General features: G+C 42.7%; 1 protein-coding gene across 1 annotated transcript in view; it reads right to left on the reverse strand.

Moving 5' to 3' along the window:
* LOC114034002 (solute carrier family 49 member A3-like) overlaps positions 1-17,958 on the reverse strand; it is a 56,045-nt gene extending 38,087 nt beyond the window's left edge. The window contains exons 1-3 of the mRNA XM_027849647.1: positions 17,598-17,958; positions 3,610-3,768; positions 2,493-2,706 (exon numbers count right to left, since the gene is read on the reverse strand). Coding sequence (XP_027705448.1) covers positions 2,493-2,706; positions 3,610-3,768; positions 17,598-17,750 — 526 coding nt within the window. The 5' untranslated portion in view covers positions 17,751-17,958. The remainder of the gene's footprint in view (positions 1-2,492; positions 2,707-3,609; positions 3,769-17,597) is intronic.
* Positions 17,959-18,506: the final 548 nt, after the last annotated feature.

The raw sequence follows: 18,506 nt of genomic DNA on the forward strand, positions 1-18,506 counted from the left end.
GAACAGAGTGTACCCTAGGTTGAATCAGGAGTAATGAAAGGGAACAAGAGGAGGTAAGGGTGGAAAGGTAGCTTGGGGCCACATCATAGAGAACATTGAATGCCAAGACAAGCTATTTGAACTTAGCTCAGTAGGCAATGGAGAAGAGTGGAAGGTTTTTGAGTAGAGATACGCAAAGATCAGATTTGTAGAGACATGCATGAGGAAAATTTACTTGCTATGATATGTTGGTGGATCAGAAGCAAGAGACTATTATTCCAAACATCATACAGGAGTCAACTGCCATAGTTCAGACAGGAAGCAAATGAGGATTTAGACTAGGGTGGCCACTCTGGGAATAACAGCTAGCATTTGTAAAACAGCATGCATTTATAGAGTGCTTTTGAGGTTTGCAAAGTGCTTTTCAAATGATATCTCACTTGAGCCTCAAGAGAACCCTGGGAGGTAGGTGCTATTATTACCCCTGCTTTACAGAGGGCAAAGCTGAGGCAGATAGTGGTTTAAGTGTTTTTTCCAGGGTCACATAGTTAAGAAATAAAGGAGACCAGATCTGAACTTAGGGCCAGGTCCAGTGCTCTATTTACATTGCTACCTAGCTGCCTAAAGGGATAGAATGGATGATGAATTAAACAATGGAGGTAAACATCTATAGGTGAAAAATACAATAAAAATTATCTTCAGTTCAAGTTTACATGAGGCTTTTTTCCTCATGAAACAGAGAAAGAGCTCCTAAATGAGTTCTTAGCTTCCCAACTTTCCAGCACCAAGACGTCCTTCCTTCTCCCATTACATATGAGTAAGATTCTCATAACACTAGAGCCTTCAACCTCAAGATAGGCATGAAACCACTTTATCTCACAGACACCACATAAACATTACTGCAGCATGGGACATCATGCTAGTTTTGCTCTCCAGAGGTCTATCTTTGGCCCATGCTAGTCCCTATCAATCATTCTTCTCTCCACAGGCCCCACAGATTGACTGGCCACCCACTCCCTTCCAGCTATCACCACCCACTGTTCCTAAGCAAAGTGTCACTCCTCCCTCACCTACTAAGGTACAGGTCCACCATCTGTCAACACCCGCATTCTACTCCTACACAGTTCATGAAATTTTCTAAGACCTTTAATGGCTCATAATTGCAGGAGAAGAAACAAGATGAAAAATAGAAACTGTGAGGAAAATTATAATCATAGAATACCTTGGTTTTCATAATACACACTTGCACAGACAGGTGTAGGGAATTCCCAAATGAGGAAACTCCCTCTACCAATGCAGGTTGGCACCTTTTCTTTAACTTACATTCTTAGAAAGCTGCCTAGAGAGCGCTGAGTGGCTAAGTTGCTCACTCAGAGCCTATATGTGCCAGAGACAGGACCCAGGTCTCAATGGCTTCAATGCTGTCTCTCTATCTGCTATATCAGTTTGCCTTTCATCAGGCACTCTTAGGGTAGTGAACTTTGCCCAGGTTTCCTCACCTTCACACACTCCTTTCTGGTGGGGTAGGGAGTTCTCTCACTAGTCTTGGCCAATCCTGGCCTCTAGGGGTGGGGAAGGCAGCATGCTTGCTAAACATTGGTGGGGCATTGAGGGAGGGAACATGACTATAACCACAGCTAACTAAGGGTTGGCAATCAATCAATGATAAGCATTTATTAAGCACCTACAATGTACCAGGCATTGTTCGAGGTGCTGGGGATACAAAGACAAAAATGAAGAGTTCCTGCCCTCAGAAAGCTTACATTCCATCAGGAGAAACAACAGGTACACCTATGTGTTTATTAAAAACATACACAAAGAAAATGTAAGATCATTTTAAAGGGGAGGCACTAATAGCTGGGGAGAGCAGAAACAGCTTGAGCTGAGTTTTGAAGGAAGCTAAAAGGTGAGGATGGAGCTCATTCCACACAAGACACAGCCTGTGCAAAAGCATGGAGATGAGAGATGTAATTTTAACATTATGTCCACAAATTAAAAGGTGCCTAGGACAGAGGCAGGCACCAAGGCGCTCCACAGTAAGGGTTCTGTGAATCTGGTATTCTAGATATCTTCTTCTTGGTGGTAGTAAGAGTAGAGCCTCCTATTCAAGGGATCATGACCCCACACTGTACTATGTCAACCTTAAGGCACATCAATACCTTGGCCTTTTGGCCCTGCTAACCTCATCTAAAATCCCACCTTCTACTGGAAGCCTTTACCTATCCCTCCTAATTCTAGTGCCTTCCCTCTGTTGATTCCTATTTATGCCATAAATAGAACATTGTTAGCATGTATTTGTTTGTTTGTTGCTTCCTCCCACCCCTACCCCCTTAGATTGTGAGCTCCTCAGGGGCAGGGACTGTCTTTCGCCTTTCTTTGTATCCTTAGATACAAAGGTTAACACAGTGCCTGGAAAAAGGTAGGCTCTTAATAAATGCATATCCATTGATTGACACCTCTTCTTGGCACACCCTCCTCTCCACTGCAGCAGCCCACAGCATAGGTATACTCACACATGGTTGCAATCATGTTTGCAGTAGCTCGCTGATGCTCTGGGAACCACAAGGCTGCAAGTTTGGCTGGAGAGAAGATGACCAAGACCTGAGCCAAAGCGCAGAAGGTCTGGCCAATCATAAAACACAGGAAATGGTAATTGTCCGTAAAACGTAAGCCGGGGAACAATCGGATGACACTCCCAATGGCATTCAACCAGGCACACAGGATCATCTGCAAGGAAGGAGAGATAACATACAACAGAGACCTTCTCTAGTCTGACCTAAGACCCTTTCAGACCATGGCACCTGAGAAGTTCTGAACCTAACAGCACACATCCCTGTCCCTCCTTCCCTAACTCTTGCAACATATAGAGAAGAGAACCTGGCATGGTGGGTAGACTGCTGTACTAGGAATCAGGAAGACCCTTGATTGATTCAAATCCTTCTTGAGATACTTACCAGCTACAAGAGGCAAGGCAAGTCCTCAAACTACTCTGAGACACGACCTTGGAAGAGGCCCTGGGCTTGGATGGGACATTGAATAGAGGGCACATAGACATGGGGTTGTTTTCTTAGAAGCATAGGATTTAGGGGCAGCTAGGTAGTATGGTGGATAGAGCACCAGCCCTGAAGTCAGGAGGACCTGAGTTCAAATCCAGCCTCAGATATTTGACACTTACTAGCTGTGTGACGCTGGGTAAGTCACTTGACCCCAATAGTCTCACCAAGAAAAAAGAAACATAGGATTTAGAAATGGAAGAGATATTTAAGATCATTTAGTTCAACACCCTCAGGTTAAATAATACAGGTAATGTCAGAGCTAGAATGTGAAGTCATGTCCTCTGATTCCAAATCCAGGGCTCTTTTCACTAAACCATGGTTGACATCTTTACAGTGCCTGAATGAAGAAAATCCCAAACAGAAGTTTCAGGGAGACTCACAAATAAACCATACCAATTTAGTTTCTTCCTGGTTCCCCCACCAACCTACATACTTGACCCCGAAGGAAGGGGAAGAGGACCTAGAATAATGACTCTACCCCCTAGGAGTTCACGATGGAAGGAGGTGATATGACTCACACAGAGCCATTAGAGTAGGAAATTGTACAGACTAAGAAGGAGGGAGGGATACTCACTGAACACTTAAGTCCAAAAGAATCCAGAATCCATGTAGCAACTATGCCAAATGGGATGGATATCACCAGGTAGATAAGAGACAACCAATTAATCTGCGTCATGGAGAGTTGGAAGTAGTGAGCAATTTTGTCGGCCACTGGGGCAAAACTTAGCCAAAGCTGCAAAGTAGGAGAGAGACGTCATGAGATTGGGTCTGGTGGATCCCATTAGGAGAAGCACAGACTGAGCTCAAGAACAGGTGTCCATGCCTGTGAGTTCAAATCCCGCTTCAGACACATAATACTTCCTAGCTGTGTAACTCTGGGCAAGTCACTTAACCCCAACTGCCTCACTTTAAAAAAAAAAAAGAAGCTCACAGTCTGGGGGTAAATGGAGGAAAAACAGAAGAGAGGAGAAGGTGTGACCAGACTGGCTTTCAGACTTTATATAATTGAGGGGGTCAGAGATTCCTGAGAACTGCAATAGCAGGGAGGCTTCATACAAGACAGTAATAGTTGGCATCTCTATAGTTCTTTGAGATCTGCAAAGCACTTTACATAGATTATCTCATATGATCCTCAAGGGAAACAGATAATACAGGTATAATTATCTCTAGTCTACAGATGAGGAAACTGGGGCTCAGAAATTAAGTCACTTGTCCCCAGTTACACAACCAACATCAGTGTTAGGATCTGAACCCAGGAAATGCCCAACTCCAACTCAATCAATCAGCAGTATTTATGAGGACCTCCTATATGGCTGCCATTGGGATAGGTACTGGACATGTAAATACAAAAACAAGACGGTCTCTGTCCTCAAGATGCTTACATTCTACTGCGGGGAGGGGAGAACATAAGTTCACAGACAAGTAAGGTTTCCTGACTGAGTGGCATAGTTATTTTTTGTTTGTTTTTTGGTGGTGTAGTAGATAGAGTGCCAGGCCTAGAGTCAAGAAGGTTCCTTTTCTTGAGTTCAAATCTGGCCTCAGACATTTACTAGCTGTATGACACTGGGCATGTCACTTAACCCTGTTTGCCTCAGTTTTCTCATCTGTAAAACGAGCAGGAGAAGGAAATGGCAAACCACTCCAGTATCTTTGCCAAGAAAACCTCAAATGGAGTCATAAAGAGTTGGACATGATAGAAAACATCATCTCAAAGCACAAGCCCTTCCCTCCCAGGGCTGAGTCACACATGGGCTGTGTGTGTGTTGGGGGGGTGCAGTATTGGGAGTGGGGGGGGGAAGGAAGGGCATACCCTAATAACTAGAGTAATTGGGAAAGGCCTTTTGAAAGAGGTAGCACTCTCATCATAGGATCATAAATTCAAAAACGAAGGAACCTCAGAGCAGGCGGAGCTTGAGTCCTGGACGACTGCAGGGATATAGAGGGATGGGTGGGAAGAGGACATTCTAGGCAGAGAGAAGAGAATGAAGAGGCTACTTGTGTTCCCAGCACCAGAATTAGAAGTCAGACTATCTAGAGAAGATGGAAGACACCCAGGCCCCACTGTCCTGGAGACCCAGGGATCAGCACAGGCATAAACTGAATCCATCGGAGAGAACAGGCTGGCCCCGGACCCACACTATCTGCCCTTGATCTGAACTCCTCATCTCTGGGGTTATCTTGTTGTTCCTGAAAATTATTTAAATTCTGGCCTTTATCTCAAAAGATGTTAACATCTTTCACATGTGCGGGTGACTTTGTAAGTCTCCAAGGCTTTCAGATCCATCCTCTCCTCTGACCTTCACAAGAGCTCTAAGTAGGAAGCTGGGCAAGGATTATCTCCTGTCTTTCACCAAGGAGGCAACTGATGTGCAGAGAGAGACAGGGGACAGGCCAGTACCTGCTCAAAGTCACACAGTGACTTAGTGGAAGAGCCCAAACTAAGAACCCAGGGTTCCTATCTCTCATTTACAGGGCGGCTGCTCACTCTACTGCCCTGCCTCAATGATGAGGGCAAAAGGGAGAGGGCAGAAAGGGTTAAAGAGAGTCATCCAATTTTAGCTCTACAGAAGCTCTTCAGTGGAAAGGACAGAAAAGGTGGAAGAAAGTTGCTTCCCCTTTTTTGTTTTGGGGGAGCTAAGGGGAGCAAGGAAGTGAAGTGAAAGGAGGAAGTATTAGTTATTGGCAGCATGTCAGAAATAAAGGAAACTCAAAGAATGAGTTTCTCTCTATGTAGAAAAAGCTTGAGACCCTTTTAGAGGCCACAGCTCTCCCTCTGCCCTGGGGAACAAAGCCATTTCCTGAGCACTGGCCTGAGAGCGAGGAAACCTAGGTGTCATCCCAGGGCTCCCACTGAGGTGCTATGTGACCTTGCAAATCAATCCCCTCTCTGGGGGCAGTTTCCCCATCTATAAAATCAGGAGAATGGACTGGATGTTGCTGAGGTCCCTTCCTACGCTGATATTCTGTGATTCTGAGACCAATCTTGTTGCCTGGCAACATGCCTCGAGACATATGATATCTCCCCCAATTTCCCCTTTGGAATTAAATACTACTTGGCTAACTGCAAGAAGTCATGTCAATACACAACCAAAAGAAAAGGTCCTCAGCCTAGCATTTAAGGCACTCAACAATCTGGCCTTACCTGACCTTTAAGGATGCAGTGCTATTGAGTGGGAAGAGCTTGAATCTGAAGTCAGAAAGACCTAGGTTCAAATCCAGCCTTAGACACTTATTAGCTAGGTACCCTTAGGGAATGGATTTACTTCTCTGAACCTATTTTCCTGTCTGTAATAAAAAGGGCTATTGTAAGGATTAAATGAGATAATATCTGTAAAGGACTTTAAAAACTGAAAGCCCATGGGGCAGCTAGGTGGCGAAGTGGATAGAGTACCCGACCTGGAGTCAGAAGGACCTGAGTTCAAATCCGACTTCACACCAAACACTTGCTGTGTGACCCTTGGCAAGTCACTTAATCCCAATGGCCAAAAAATAATAATAATAATAATAATAAATAAAAAACTGAAAGCACTATGTAAATGTTAGCTGTTCTTATCATCTATCCAAATTTGCTTCCCTGTGTTCCCCAACATGTACTGTCCAGTCAGGCTGGTTTCACCGTCCACCCAGACTTCAGTGCCTCATCCCTACATAGAACGTACTCCTCCTTTGTCCTCTGCTGCTGCCCAATCCTATGTATCTTTCAAGGCCTACTTTCATGAATCCGTCCTATCTATTCTATCCCAATTCAATCCAACAAGCATTTAGTAAACGCTTCCTATGCGCCAGGCATTGTCCAAGGTTCTGGAGATACAAAGACCAAAAGGAAAGACGTCCCTATCCCCAAGCAAACAGAGTACCCTCGCTTAACCCCAGTGCCTTCCCTCTTTTAATTATTTCCTATTTATCCTGTACATAATTCATACTACATATATTTGTCTGCACGCTGTCTCCCCCATTAGATTGTGAGCTCCTTGAGGAGAGGGACCATCTTTTTGCCTCTGTTTGTATTCCCAGTGCTTAGCACAGTGCCTGGCACATAGTAGGCACTTAGTAATGTTTATTAATTGATTGATTGGTTCTATCAGAGGGGACACTACATATATACAGATAAGTAAATACAAAATTTATACAAAGCAAATATCTCATTATCTAGAGGTAAGAGTCTACCAAAATGAACTCCTTCTCCTGTTTTCCCCATTGCTTAACCTCACAAAGAGCAGGGTGTGAAGGACAGGGCCTCAGTAAAAACATGTTAACTAATTTTTTTTAAATAGTTACTCTCTCGTTAGGGACGGTGCAGCGTGGGAACTAGAATCGTTACAGAACAATCTGAGTGGCCTGAACCCCTAGTCTGTCTCTGTCTCTATGCCTGAAATGCTTCCACGTGGACTTCATTATTTTGGGTTAAGGCATAATCTTGTTCAGGTCCCCATTAAAATGCATCTTCTCCAGAGAGGAATAACATGAACATCCTTATATCAGCCGTTATTACTACGTAGGGAATCAGTCCGTCAAACACAGATCCCATAATCTCAAAACTACAAAGGACCACAGAGGTCATTTAGTCCATTCCGAAACTGATCAGAAATTCAATTGAAGAGACTCAGTGTTAGAGAACTCATTATCTCACATACAGTTCTACTTTTGGATAACTTTTTTTTTTTAACGTCAAAGCTAAATTCACCTGTCTACTTCTTGGTGACAATTAGGTATCAGGATCTTAACAAAACATGACAGAGTAGGTCGGAAAACTCTTGGCTCTCCAAATTTCCTCCACCAAAAAAGACAGAACATTGCCTCAGAGCAGCAGAAATAAACATGGGGTAAAGCAATTGTCCTTCTAAGACAATTTGAGAAGATCCCAGGAAAGACTTGACCTCCAGGGCCAAGGTTCGGCCTGAGTGAAATGCAAACACCTCCAGGCTGACTCTTCAGAGTCAACAAACGAGCCCTGCAGGCAGCTGGATTGGGAGGCAAGCCTCAGCCTTAGAAACTTTCATCTAGCAGAAAGTATGGGGGGTCTGTTTGCTGAATAGGAGGAGATTGAAGGACCTTCCTGTGTCTAGGGACACCCAGCACATCTGTACTAATAAGATGCCTCCTTGGCTGTGGCTTCAGAGAGAAAGAACTAGCACACACCTGGTGAGTGCAATAGCAGAGGGGTGGGGACCGTGTTGGGTGTGGGCATTTGCAGGAGAGCAGAGTTTCAGTTCCAGGGCAAAGAGGACAGCTGGAGTTTGTAGCCACCAGAGAGACTAGAGGGAGCAAGAGCATTTGTAGGGCAGTGTGGCTGGGGGCCCCGAGCTATGCCCAAGGTTAGGGCCCAAGGCAGACCTCAGAAAATAACAGTAAGAAGGACTGAGGCTTGAGGCATCATTTCCCATACCTTGGGACTACAACTTGATTACACTAATAGCTGCTAAAAACAAAATAAAGCAAACAAACAAAAAAATAAAAATGAGTAAGTGAAGGAGAAAGAACCCAACCAGAGATCGTTACTATGGGGATAGAGAAGATCTGGGTTCATATTCAGAGGAAGATAATGGAGCTAAAAAAGTCACTCCTCTGTCAATGAGTGTCAAATGGTCCCAAGCACAAAAAGTTCTTGAAAGAACTTAAAAAGGACTTTAAAAATCAAACAAAAGAGATAGAGGAAAAATTAGAAAAAAAAATAAGGGCAATCCAAAAAAATCAAGAAAATTATGAAAAGAAAGTAAAACAACTGGAAATAGAGAATCAAAAACTTAAGGAAGAAAATAGTTCCTTGAAAATTAGAATTGGGCAAGGGGGAGCTAATGACATTCTAAGACACCGAGAAATCATAAAACAAAAGTGAAAAAATGGAAGAGAAAATTAAACATGTCATCAGAAAAAACAACCAATCTGGAGAACAGATCGAGGAGAAATAATATAAGAGTAGTCAGACTACCTGAAAATTACAGTAAAAAATCATCTTGATACAATATTACAAGAAATTATCAAGGAAAATTGCCCTAAAGTTCTAGAACAAGAAGACAAAGTAGAAATAGAAAAAAATCCACCAATCACCACCCGAAAGAGATCCCAAAAGGAAAACTTACAGGAATATCATAGCCAAGTTTCAAAGCTCCCAGGTTAAGGAGAAAATACTAGAAGCAACAAGAAAAAAAAATTAAATAACGTGGTGCTACAATAAGGATTACTTACGACCTAGCAGCTACTACATTGAAGGACCATAGATCTTGGAATACTATATTCTGTAGAGCAAAAGGGCTAGGGTTATGACCAAGGGTAACTTACCCAGCAAAGTTAATTATAATCCTGAATGAAAAAAAATGAACATTTAATGAACTCAAAGATTTTTCAGGTTTTTGTCACAAAAACTCCAGGACTCAAGGAAAAATTTGACATATTACATTCAGGAGAAATATAAGATAAACATTAAAGACCAATTATAAGGGACTCAATAAGGTCAAATTGTTTATTTCACATGTGTGAAAATATTATCAGTGCTTTTATGATTGTCATCATTATTTGGGTAGTTTGAAAAGAAAGAGTGGGTATGATGGGGTGATTCTAAATAAAATAAAATTGTGTAGGGAGAGATAAAAAGGAGTAATTATCTCATACAAATGAGATATAAATAGAAAAATTGATACAGAAGAAGCTAGTAAGGGGAAGAGTGAGTAGTGCTGAAACCTTACTCTCATTAGGAATGGGTTAAAAAGGGGACAACCTATATATCTAGAAGGGTATAAAAGGCTTCTAAATTCAAAAAGAAATAAGACAGCAAGGGGATAGGGTTGGGGGAGAGGAGAAGGGAGGGATTCTTGGAGGGTTGAGTAGTTTAAGGAATAGGAGGGAATGGTAGTGGGTAGAAGTAAAGCAGAGCAGTGAGGAGGGATAGGGCAGGGGTAAAATTTAATATGTAGAAAAGCAGGGATAGTAATCATGATCTCAGACAAAGTGTAAGTTAAAATAGATTTAATCTAAATATGTCAACAATATTATTCAATATGTTTTAGGCCATTTAAAATATCTAGACAGTATAAAATACCTGAGTGTATACCTGCCAAAACACACAGGAACTGAATGAGCATAAATATAAAACACTTTTTATATAAATAAACTCAGATCTAAATAACTGAAGTAATATTTATTGTTAATGGGTAAGTAAAGTCAATGTAATTTTCAAAATGACAATTTTACCTAACCTATTTATTCAATGTCATCCCAATTAAATTACTAAAAAATTATTTTACTGAGTTAGAAAAATATAATAACAAAGTTCATTTGGAAGAACAAAAGTTCAAGAACTTCAAAGAAACCAGGGGAAAAGATGTAAAGGAAGTAGATTCAGCAGTATCAGACTTTAAACTATATTGTAAGGTGGGAGCACTGCTGAAGTATAACAAGAATAATTCTGATTATTTTAAATTAAAATTTTTCTTGTATAAATAAAATCTATGTAGCCAAGAATAGAAGGAATGCAGAAAATTGGGGGGAAAACTTTCATAGACAATTTCTCAGATAAGATGTGATTGAGTTGGAATACTGATGTGGTGTAGGAAAAGATGAGCTGGTTGATTTAGAAAAACATGGAAAGGCTTGGACTTATCAAGGAAGATGCTATCCACCCTCAGAGAAACAGAATATAGGAGGAAATAAGCATAATACTACCTTACATATATGTGTATGGTTTTACATATGTGTGTGTTTATAGATATCTATGAATATGTATATATATCCATGCTTAATTGTAGCCTTCTTTAGGGTAGTGGGAATGAAGAAGTTAAGAGGACAGCAGAAAGTGCACAGCAGAGAACCAAAAAAACACAACAAGGAAGCAAAGAAAAGCTGGGCAGCTTTGAAAACAATGTGTAGTATTTATTATACAGGTTTTTCTTGAAATGGAAATTTATTGTTTTATATTAAATCCTCTCTTATGGTCTGCTGTGTACATGGCAATGTTTTTTCTTTTCTCATTTTGTATTTAAGTTTAAAATAAAAAAATTACCAAAAATAGGAAAAAAACAAAAACAATAACAAAAAACAAAACAAAGTAAGGAGGAAAAGGCTTTAGGTATCATCTAGTCCAACCTTCTCAATTTAGGTGCATTAAAACTCTCATCCTGTATAGGCATGAGGCCCAGTTCAGGGGAGGCAGGGAAGGTATTTTGGTATGCATGGGGGGGGGGGGAAAGAACAATGGAAATTAGCAAGGAGGTAGGGCCCATGGAGATTGAGGAAGGACCAAGAAGAAGGTGAGAGTCTGTGGTAAAACATATCTTCCCCAGAAAGGAAGGCCAGGCAAAAATGTGATCATATATTTAGATTCGGGAATTACCTCAGAGATCATCTAGTCAACCCTGCTCATTTTGTAGATGAGGACATTAAGGGCCAGAGAGGGTAACTAGCCAAAGATAAGGTCACACAACAAATAGCAGAATTCAGATTTGAACACAGGTCCCTTGATTTCAAATCCAAAACTCTTGTTACCTTTACAATATGGCTTATTCCTGCTCTAGTGTAAATGTGGGTCTGAAGTATATCAAAGGTTTAATGGAAATCAGTGACAGTTGCTTATGAATTACAGATTCACACAATTTGGCAGTTGGAAGGGTCCATGGCAGCCATCTAGTAGTATGCCTACTATATCATATCTGATGAGTGGGCATTCAGCCTCTGCTTTAGGGTCGGTGGCTGGGCCAGGGAAGGTGGCATGGAGATGGTGGGACAATCTGGCTCCTGGAGAATGAGTAGGATTCAGAGAGGGAAAGAAGAGAGCGAAGGCACTCCGATCAAGGAGGACTGCATGAAGAAAAACGTAAGGAGGGGAAATAACCCTGACAGGTGAAAAGAAATGAGGAGCCTGATGTGGCTGAAAGGTTTCTGTAGGTAAACAGTGGGAGAGAAGACTGGCCAAGGAGAAAGTTAGAAATAGATCATGGAAGCCTATGAATGCCAGGCTAAGTTCTATTCTAGTCAATGGGAAGCAATTTAAAGGTTTTTGAAACTGATAGAGAATTAACCATTCCATCTGACATCATGAGTAGGAAGAGTTGAGAAGGGGAGAGATTGAAGGTGATGACACTGTTGTCCAGGTGTAAGGTGATGAGGACTGAAACAGAGCGGCTGAGTGGAGCCGAAGGGATAGATATGAGAGAAATTGTGGTGAAAGAAACAACTGGACTTGGAAACCAAAATGGCATGGGGAGAGAGGAAGAAGGAAAGGTCAGAGGTGACTCTGAAGTGAGGAGCCCAGGAGAATGGAGGAGACATCAAAAGAAATGAGGAAGTTAAGAGGGCAGCTGGTCTGAAGAGGTAACTTAAGAGTTGGAAGGGAGATTAAAAAGTTCCTAACCATTCCCTAATAGGAATCCCTCCATGACATTTTGAACAAAGGTCATTCTGCCCCTAAAGGGCTGAGGAAAAACTAAACCCTAGAAGCAGCCCATTTCACTTTTAGACAACTCAAAATTGTTAGGAACTTTTTCCTTATTTTGAGCCAAAATCTGCGTCCATCCAATTGACATAATAGCCCTTTGAGTACTTGAAAGACAGCCATTGTGCCTTCCCCACTCCATCCCCAACCAAATCTTCTTTCCTCTAGGCTAAACATCTCCAGTTCCATCAAGCTTTCTTCCATCGAGGACATACTGATTTTGAAAAACTAGCAGGAGATCAAGGTAGAGATAATAAAATTATAGATTAAGAACTATAGGTAATGTGCTCCAAGCCCTTCGTTTTATAAATGAGAAAACTGAGTCCTAGTGAATAACTAACTACTCACATAGTAAGTAGCAAGATAAGGGTCAGAAGCATGCAAATCCAACACTCTTTATAAGGTATAGTAAGACATTCTGAAGGTAACTAGAGATGCAGGCCTGGAGCTCAGGAGAAAGACCAGGTCTGGTATAGAGGTATGGGAGTCATCTGTGTAAAAGTGATAGCTGAAGCTGAGTGAGTGAATGAGATTCCTAATGCAGAGTACGTAGAGAAATGAAGGACAGAGTACTTGACCCAAGACTCAAGGAAGAAAGAAACAGGGAAGAAAGAATATCCTAGAGGCAGAATGAAGGGTTCATTCATTGTTAGTTATCTAGTACTTATTAAGCACCTACTATGTGCCAGGCAGTGGGCACATGGACAAAGGGCAGTTAGGTGGCACAGTGGATAGAGCGTTGGGCCTGGAATCCGGAAGACCTGGCTTCAGACACTAGCCATGTGACCCTGGGCAAGTCATTTAACCCTGTTTGCCTTAGTTTCCTCATCTATAAAATGAGCTGGAGAAGGAAATGGCAAGTCATTCCAGTATCTTTGCTAAGAAAATCCTTAAAGGGGTCATGAAGAGTCAGATAAGACTGAAATGAATGTACAACATGTGCCAGACATTGTACTACTTGGATAACTGCATAAAGTCGTATCACTACACAGCCAAAAATACAAAAAGAAGCCAAAGACAGTCTCTGCCCTCAAGGAATTCATAATCTCATGGAAAAGACAATATGCAAACAACTATGTACAAATGAGATACAGATAAACTGGAGATAATGTCAGTGGGAAGGCACTAAAATTACGGACTGGGAAAAACTTTGTGCAGAAGGACTTTGCTAAAACCTGAAAAAAGCCAGAAAAACTGGGAGATGGAAATGAGGAGGTAGAGTTCCAAGCATGGTAGACAGCCAATGAAAACCCTGGGTGACATAACAGTACATTTTTGTCCTGAAGATGTATGAACCCATAGTTCAGGTAGTTAGCTAGAAGAGAACTTGGAGGTCCAAGCCACTTATTTAATAGATGATGAAACTTAGGTGTAAGTTGGTTAAGTGACATCCTGGGTCAAATAGGGTCAGTAGAGTCAGCATTTGAACCCAAATCTTTTAGCTCCAAAATTAGAGTTAGGCCAAAATAGAAATCTTTCTGTTGGGGGTGGGAGAAGGTAATGATGTTAACTTGAAGTTTATGCTATCCAAAGAGGAGAAAGTCGGTCGTAATTAGACACATTCTCTGACCCTTCCGGGAAGTTAAACTTTAAAAAAGTCTTAGAAAGAATAAGTAGCACTCCTAGCCACACACTCCAAAAGGATTAATGATTCATGAGCTCTCAATAATGAAATTCTGTTACCACACCCTTGTTATCACCCAGTGAGAATAAATTACTTTGGTGTAGAACTTGGGCAACGGATGGGATGGCCCTAGTTACCCTGGCACTCCTACTACCATGTTGAGGCCAAGTTGATAGTATCAGCGAAGGTTAGGTGTGGAAGGAATAAGTCTCTTGGGAGTTGGATGGCTTTTTGTGAGTAGTAGCAATGGGGTCAATCATTTCAAAGTCTCCTAGATAAGGTAGGGGCAGGGAGTGATGGAGGGCAAAGGACGAGGAAAGGCCAAGAAGAGAGGTGGGCACAGGGGAGAACAAGAGAGATCTGCTAGCATAGGGTGGATAGAACAGGATTTGTACCAGGAGTCCCAAGGCTTGGGATAAAGGAAGGAACAGTGCATAAGCTTGGCCTACTCTAATCCATCTCCACCTGGCTTTCCCATCAGTATCTTAAAGTCAACATGTCCAAAGATTAGCTTATTCTCTTTCCCCCTAAATATATGCTCTTCTCTCCAACTTCACCCCATTTCTGTCTATGGCTCAGCATTTTTGTCTCCTCACTCTCCCTCATCTACAATACACAAACCACTTACCAAGTCCCGTGACTTTCTAACTGTACATCTCTCATCTCTATCAGCTGCTCCCTTTTCCAAATGCCAAACTCTAGTTAAAGCCTACCTGGTGACCTGAATGCAAGAATCTCCTGACAGGTCCCCTTCCCACCCCCACCCCCACTCCCCATTTCAATCTCTCCTTCCAAACTAATCTTCCTTAGACAGAGAACTACTACTCTATTAATTCAAGTTTGCCTTCCTTGACCTGGTATTCAAAGACCTCCATAATGTAATGCCCTATCTTTCCCCTCTTATTATATATTGTTGACATACACACAAGAAAACACCCTGACATCCTAGTTGGCTGCTGCCTGGGAGATTCTGAGACTTGAATAGTGGTGCTTGATTAGGAAACGCTAATTTTGATTAGCCATCTCTTCCCTTACTTCTTTAATTGTGGATTTCTAGTAATGGACAACTTCCGACTGTCTACTCCTCCCCACCCCCACCCCCAGCAAATATGTCACATTATGACTTTGTGCCTTGTTTATACTGTTCCCTAGGACTAGAATATCTTCTCTTCACCCTTCCCTGACCCCTCCCATTTTATCACTTCTGTTCTTAATTGCCTTTTAAAGTCCAGTTTTCTTCAGATAGTTTTTCTTTCCTTGTTGGATTCCTCTCAACACCCGCTTTAATACCTCACATGGTACTTTTATCAGTCTCTAAGCTATATGCACACTCTACTCATCCTTTAAAGGCAAGGGCCATATCTCATCTAAACTCTGTATGTGATTTGCACAGCTGGTATGTGATTAAGAAAACCGTTTGCTACATTAGTATACTGTATTGCTCCAACCTACGAGAGGAAAGGATCTTAGTCTTAAAGAGGAGACGCTGAGACAGTCCAAGTCTTGACAAGGCTCTATTGTTAGGGTGAAATTCCTCTGGAACAGAACATGTGCAAGGCCCAGACACCGACAGCCTTCTGATACCCTCCCCACCTTCCAATGCCCACAATGCTTGAAAAACAAATCAACACATTTCCCCCCCCACCCCCCCCACACACACAGCCCACTGCAAGCCCTCTGATGCATTGCTTCACTTTAAAATTTTATCCAGTGTAGAAGTAAAGGAGTCAGGAGGGATAGGAAACAAGAGATATGCGCAAATATAAAAACAAAGATCAAGAGTAGAATTTGTTTGGGAAAGTACATGTCTATATATGTGAGTATATATATATATGTATATGTATATGTATATAGCTATGGAGAAATATATCCACACTCAATGCGTTGGGGGGGTGGGGAGGGAAAAAAAGAACAAAGTTAAAAAAGTGCACAGCAGAGAACAAAAGAAAACTTACAAAGAAGCAAAGAAAAGATGGAAAACTCTCAACACAATGTGTAGTATTTATCATACAGACTTTCTTGAAATGAAAATTTATCATTACATATTTTGAATCCTTTCTTATGTTCTGCTATGCACATGACATGCTTTTTTTTCTTTTCTTACTTTGTAATTAAGTTCCAATATTTAAGTTTATGATATATTTTTTCTTTTTCTTTTCTCTATTCTGTATTTGTGTTCTGGTGTTTGAGTCTAACATAAATAAATAAATAAAATTTTCTCCAGTAATGCCTTAGCAAGGCTGAAGAAGAAGGAAATCTTCCTCAGTTGTGCCAAGAGCCTATAAAGGTTCCACATGCCCATAACAAATATCCATTAAACACCTAATATATACTGAATATGGTGCAGGGTAGGTGTGGAAATAAGCCTAGGTTTCTGACCTTATGGATTCTAGTAGAAAGAAAGAGGAGAACTGTAATACTAGCTATCACAAGATTAGTACATGTTGTTATTCAGTCATGTCCAACTCTTCATGACCACATTTGGGCTTTTCTTGGCAAAGATACTGAAGTGATTTGCCATTTCTTTCTCCAGCTCATTTTACAGATGAGGAAACTAAGGCAAACAGGGTTAAGTGACTTGCTCAGGGTCACACAGCTAGTAAGTGTCTAAGGCCAGATTTGAACTCTGGAATATGAGTCTTCCTGGTTCTAGGCTTCTTGCTGCCTTAGTGCATTAGAGAGTTACAAGGCAAAGATCTGTGTAAGGTCAGAAGGGGAAAGGTAAAAACCAAAGGGGAGATGGGGGAGATTTCCCAGAGGGCCAATAATTTAAGTTGGATTTCTAAAAAGAAGAAAAGTTGGTTCAGACTATACGAGCAGCATGGTATAGTGGACAGAGTCGATTTTGGAGTCAGGAAGACCTTGGGTTCAAGGCCTGTTTCTGACATTTGGTGGTTGTGTGATCCTGAGAAGGTAGCAGCAGCCTCTTACTATCCCAGGCACCTCAATAAGACTCATTTCTATAACAAGATAGCTACTGAATCAGCGGTGGCAGAGGGATCTGCCTCACACCTACTTATCGCTGAAATCACAGGTCCAGATTAGACCAGAATGAAATTTAATAGAGATACATGCCAAGTCCCACATATAAATCTTTCTGGGGGCTTCTTATGGCATTTCCTCTTCCACATTTTAGCTTGCGCTGCTGAGCCTCAGAAGGTACCTTTGCTACTCCATCCCAGTGGCCATAGCTGGGAGCCAGAGAGCTGGGATCCCAGCCCTGTAAGCACGTTCCTTCCCCTCTCTGGGCCTCTCTTTCTCCCTCTCTAAAAAAGGGGCCTGAATGGACTGCTTTCTGTTTCTGCTTCTTCGAACAGCCGTAACATCCCAACAGAACAGCATGAGACAGAACTCGCTGGTCTCCAATCCGACCAAATCTGTGAGTGCCTCCGCCCCGCCCGCCCCCCCAGCTCGAGCCTGAGGTCCCTCTGAAGACAGGCCCAGCCAGCCCGCTCCTGGCCCAAGGTACCAGCCTCCCCTTCTCCCCTACTCCCGCCTCCCTCCGGCTCCGCACCATAGCATTGGAACAGTTGAGCAAGGAGACGACCAGAAGGAAGAACCATCGCCGCTTGTAGGTCCGGTAGCGGGTCAGTTCGCTCAGAGCACTGGGCTTTGCGCTCCCCACAATGGGGGTCTCCGAGGTGCCAGGGGCTGCGGCGTCCGGCATCCCGTCGGGAAGAAGTGGCTTAGCAGGGAGCCTCCTCCCGCGCCCTGTGGCATGAACTCGGCGGCGGCGCGGAGCTAGTCTGGCCGGAGGATCTCACGTCACAGCCCACGGGCGGCCTTCGGCTCCACCCGGGGTCGCCTGTTTATTGCTTTGCGAGCGTCCACCGCTCGGCCCCAGCCTTCAGCCTTCATGCCACACGCGGGTGTCTCCTTCCCAGCGTGACGCAACCCAGCCGCCACCGAAACAACCCGACCAACGCCGGTTGGGGAGGCGGGGATCTGGAAGGGAGGAGGGGGGGCGCCCAGAGAAGTGAAACAGCAGGCGGGATCACGTAGTGCAGGGGAAGGGTGGATCCAGTGGCAAGTGCGGGCGCACCTGGAGCGCTGGGGCATCTGAAAAGTCTGTTTTGGGATCGCAGATCTCGAGCCATCCAGTTCTGGCTATTCGTGAGCCTCATTTCCTTCTAGGGTCAGTATGTCCGGTCTCTGCCCAGCGATGAGAGCCTAAGTTAGAGCCATGAGTGCCCAGGGAAGTCCCAGGGAAGGTCATTTTGTAACTAGAGCTTCACAGAGAGAAACAGTTTGTAACTGGGAAATCACGGGGAGGGACGCTTTGTAACCACTTGTTGTGTCTGTCAACTAGTGTTCATTAAACCCTTTCTATGTGCCAGACACTGTGCTAAGTATTGGAGATACAAAGAAAGGCCAAAAGCAGTCCCGCTCTCAAAGAGCTCATAACATAATGGGAGACAATTCA

The sequence above is a fragment of the Vombatus ursinus genome, unplaced genomic scaffold, assembly GCF_900497805.2.
Source record: "Vombatus ursinus unplaced genomic scaffold, bare-nosed wombat genome assembly UNPS02007822.1, whole genome shotgun sequence".
NCBI lineage: Eukaryota > Metazoa > Chordata > Mammalia > Diprotodontia > Vombatidae > Vombatus > Vombatus ursinus.